This window comes from Ceratotherium simum, chromosome 34 (genome assembly GCF_057802395.1).
Source record: "Ceratotherium simum simum isolate JZ-2026a chromosome 34, ASM5780239v1, whole genome shotgun sequence".
Taxonomy (NCBI): Eukaryota; Metazoa; Chordata; class Mammalia; order Perissodactyla; family Rhinocerotidae; genus Ceratotherium; species Ceratotherium simum.
Window position 1 is genome coordinate 16,042,556 of NC_141933.1, and position 3,296 is coordinate 16,045,851.

The following is a 3,296-nucleotide window of genomic DNA, read 5'->3' on the forward strand; positions in this document are numbered from 1 at the left end:
TGCATTACATCTCCAAACTAATATCTACTAGTTACAAGGTTATACTCTTAAACAGCCTCTTTAGTACCATCTGACTAAGCAATTTTTTGACCACATGCTGATTAATTATATAATAAGAAAAAATATCAATGGATAATATGAGGGAATAGTCAACATAAAGAGTAGATTCATCATCATCCAATTTCTGAAAGGCTTTCATGAGAAGAAGGGATTAAAATTGTTTTGAGTGTCTGGAACAGGTAAAACTAAAGCCAATGTGTGGAAGATAAAGGGAGAGAATCCAGATCCCAAAAGAGATTTAACAGGTAGAACTGTCCAATGAGGGAGGCTCAGATAGCTGGATACACATGGAGAGTAGTCAGTTGAGGAGACTCCACCATCCGGTGGGGATTACAACAGATGCTGACTAGATTCTTTCCAAATCTGAGAGTCTACATGTCTCTTATCTTTACAGAAATTTCCAAATGTAAACCAGAATTAATCTGAATCAGAAACACTAGCTCATGGCTTAGCTCCAAAAAATGCAGGAAAAGAAGATAGATGCCCAAGGAGAATCAGCCAGGTACAGAATTTCTCAAAAACAAATTCCATATATTGGGCAAGAAATATAAACCTAACTTCTACCACAGAGAGAAAGAATCTGTCCTTCAGTTCATAGATTTTTTTATATTTCATTCTCATCCTCAAATCAATAGTCCACATTGAATTCATGGCCAAGAATAATCTCACCACAGTAACCAAGTTCATTCTCATGGGCTTTACTGACTACCCCAAGTTGGAGATTCCCCTGTTCCTGGTGTTTCTGAGTTTCTATCTGGTCACCCTTCTGGGGAATGTAGGGATGATCATTCTGATCCAAGTGGATGTCCAACTCCATACCCCAATGTACTTCTTCCTGAGACACCTCTCCCTGCTAGATGCCTGCTACAGCTCAGTCATCATCCCTCAGATCCTGTCCATACTGCCAACAGGTAAGACAGTCATCTCCTATGGCCAATGTGCTGCCCAGTTCTTTTTCTTCACCGTCTGTGCAAGTACAGAGTGTTTCCTGCTGGCAGTGATGGCCTATGACCGCTACGTCGCTATTAGCAAGCCACTGCTCTACCCTGTGGCTATGAACCCCAGAGTCTGCTGGAGTTTGGTGGTGGGAGCCTATGTCTGTGGGATGTTGGGTACCATCCTGCGTACCACATGCACCTTCACCCTCTCCTTCTGTGACAACAATCAGATCAACTTCTTTTTCTGTGATGTCCCACCTCTGCTGAAGCTCGCCTGCAGTGACACAACAAACGCTGAGGTTGTCATTGTCCTGATTGGAAACATCGTGATTTTGGCCAATGTCTTGGTCATCCTGATTTCCTACCTGCTCATCATCAAGGCCATTTTGAGGGTGAAGTCTTCAGGTGGCAGGGCCAAGACTTTCTCCACATGTGCCTCTCACCTCACTGCTGTGGCTCTTTTCTTTGGGACCCTCGTATTCATGTATCTGCGGAGGAGCTCCAGCCAATCCCTGGAGGAAGACAAGGTCGTGTCTGTCTTCTACACTGTGGTCATCCCCATGCTGAACCCTCTGATCTACAGCCTGAGAAACAAGGATGTGAAAGCGGCCTTCAAAAAGGTCACTGGTAGATTCCGGGAGCCCCAGAGCATGTAGACCTGAGTAAAAGGAGCTCTCCTCTTGGCCCATTTTCTTTCCATACCAATATCTCTAGTAGGCACTAGCACTATAAGAAACTTGTACCCATAAACAGAGAAAAGGTAGACAAGTGCCACCAGGCACACAACAAAAACTGCAAATGTGGTAAAACTTGTCTCCAGAAAGCCCACGGTACTTTCTTCCTGTCCTCTTCCCCCATCTCCAGTCCATTCCTTAGCACCCATAAGTCTCATGCTACACTCTGACATCATAACTTATAGAATCTTCAAGACACTTAACAGTGTCTGATATCTATGTTTGTTTTTTCCCCGCCCCCAGTAAAATGTAAATTCCATGGAAGCAAAGACTGTCTGATATTTTAGTGCATCTCAACTCACGGTAGGCGTTGAATAAATATCTGTTGAAAAAAACAAAGAAGATAAAAATGAATAAGATTTCCATTTCCCAAAATGCAGTGGACTAGGATTTTCTAATCAATGTTTCCCTGAAAAACAAGTGAAAAATAAGGGTTAGCAGTTAAGTGTGCGCGCTCCGCTACTGGCGGCCCAGGTTTGGATCCCGGGCGAGCACCAACGCACTACTTGTCCGGCCATGCTGAGGCCGCGTCCCACATACAGCAACTAGAGGGATGTGCAGCTATGATTTACAACTATCTACTGGGGCTTTGGGGAGAAAAGGAAAAAAAAAAAAAAGAGATACTAAGAAATCCAAGGCTAAAATCCAAGGGAAAACCAGAACCCTAAGAAGTAAGCAGAGTACGGTAGCTGTTTGCCATCGAGAGCATCTCCACATGAGGATAATTTTGGTGGTGGTAGTGGTGTCGTCAAGTCAATTCCAACTCCCAGTGACCTTATGTACAGCAGAGTGCAGCTCTGCCTGTTTTTTTTGTGTGTGTGGTTGTGTGTGTGTGTGTGTGTGCCATGCTCTCACCTTCTGGTGCTATATCAGACAATACTCCGCTGCTATTCAAGGGGTTTTCATAGCCAATTTTTTCGGAAGTGGGTGGCCAGGTCCTTCTTCCTAGCCTGACTTAATTAGGAAGCCTTGCTGAAACCTGTCCACCCCGGGTGACCCTGCTGGTATTTAAAATACTGGTGGCATAGCTTTCAGTATCACAGCAACACGCAGCCACCACGGTCTCACAACCGACAGGCTTCAGAAATGAACCTAGGCTGGGGCAGTAAGAGCACTGGATCTTAACCGTTGAACCACCAGGGATGGCATGAGGATATATAAGTTGTCGATTGCTGTTAACTTGGTAGCTTAAAGCAGCAAACCTTTACTATCCCCTAGTTCTGTGGGTGGAAATCCAGGCACAGGTTAGTTAGATATCTCTGGTTCAGGATCTCTCACAAGCTCTAATTAAGATGTTTGCCAGGGATATAGTCATCTTGTGGTTGACTGAGGAGAGATTCACATTAGTGATTACTTTCTTGAGGTAACCTCCCACGGGCAGAATTATGGAGAGAGGGACATTTTCATTTTTAAGGTCTTCATACAAATTAATAAAACTGACTTCAAGGTGCTCCCTGGCACTCCACAGTGTATGAGGGAGCTGGTTTCCCAGCACCTCTCTCAATGTAGATATTATGAGCTTCTTTTAAATATTAGTAACTATGAAAGCAAAAAGGTCATTCAG

General features: G+C 44.0%; 1 protein-coding gene across 1 annotated transcript; it reads left to right on the forward strand.

Moving 5' to 3' along the window:
* Window positions 1-709: 709 nt before the first annotated feature.
* Window positions 710-1,654, forward strand: LOC101393479 (olfactory receptor 9I1-like). The gene has a single exon (XM_004437384.2). The coding sequence runs from the start codon at window positions 710-712 to the stop codon at window positions 1,652-1,654; it is 945 nt and encodes a 314-aa protein (XP_004437441.1).
* Window positions 1,655-3,296: the final 1,642 nt, after the last annotated feature.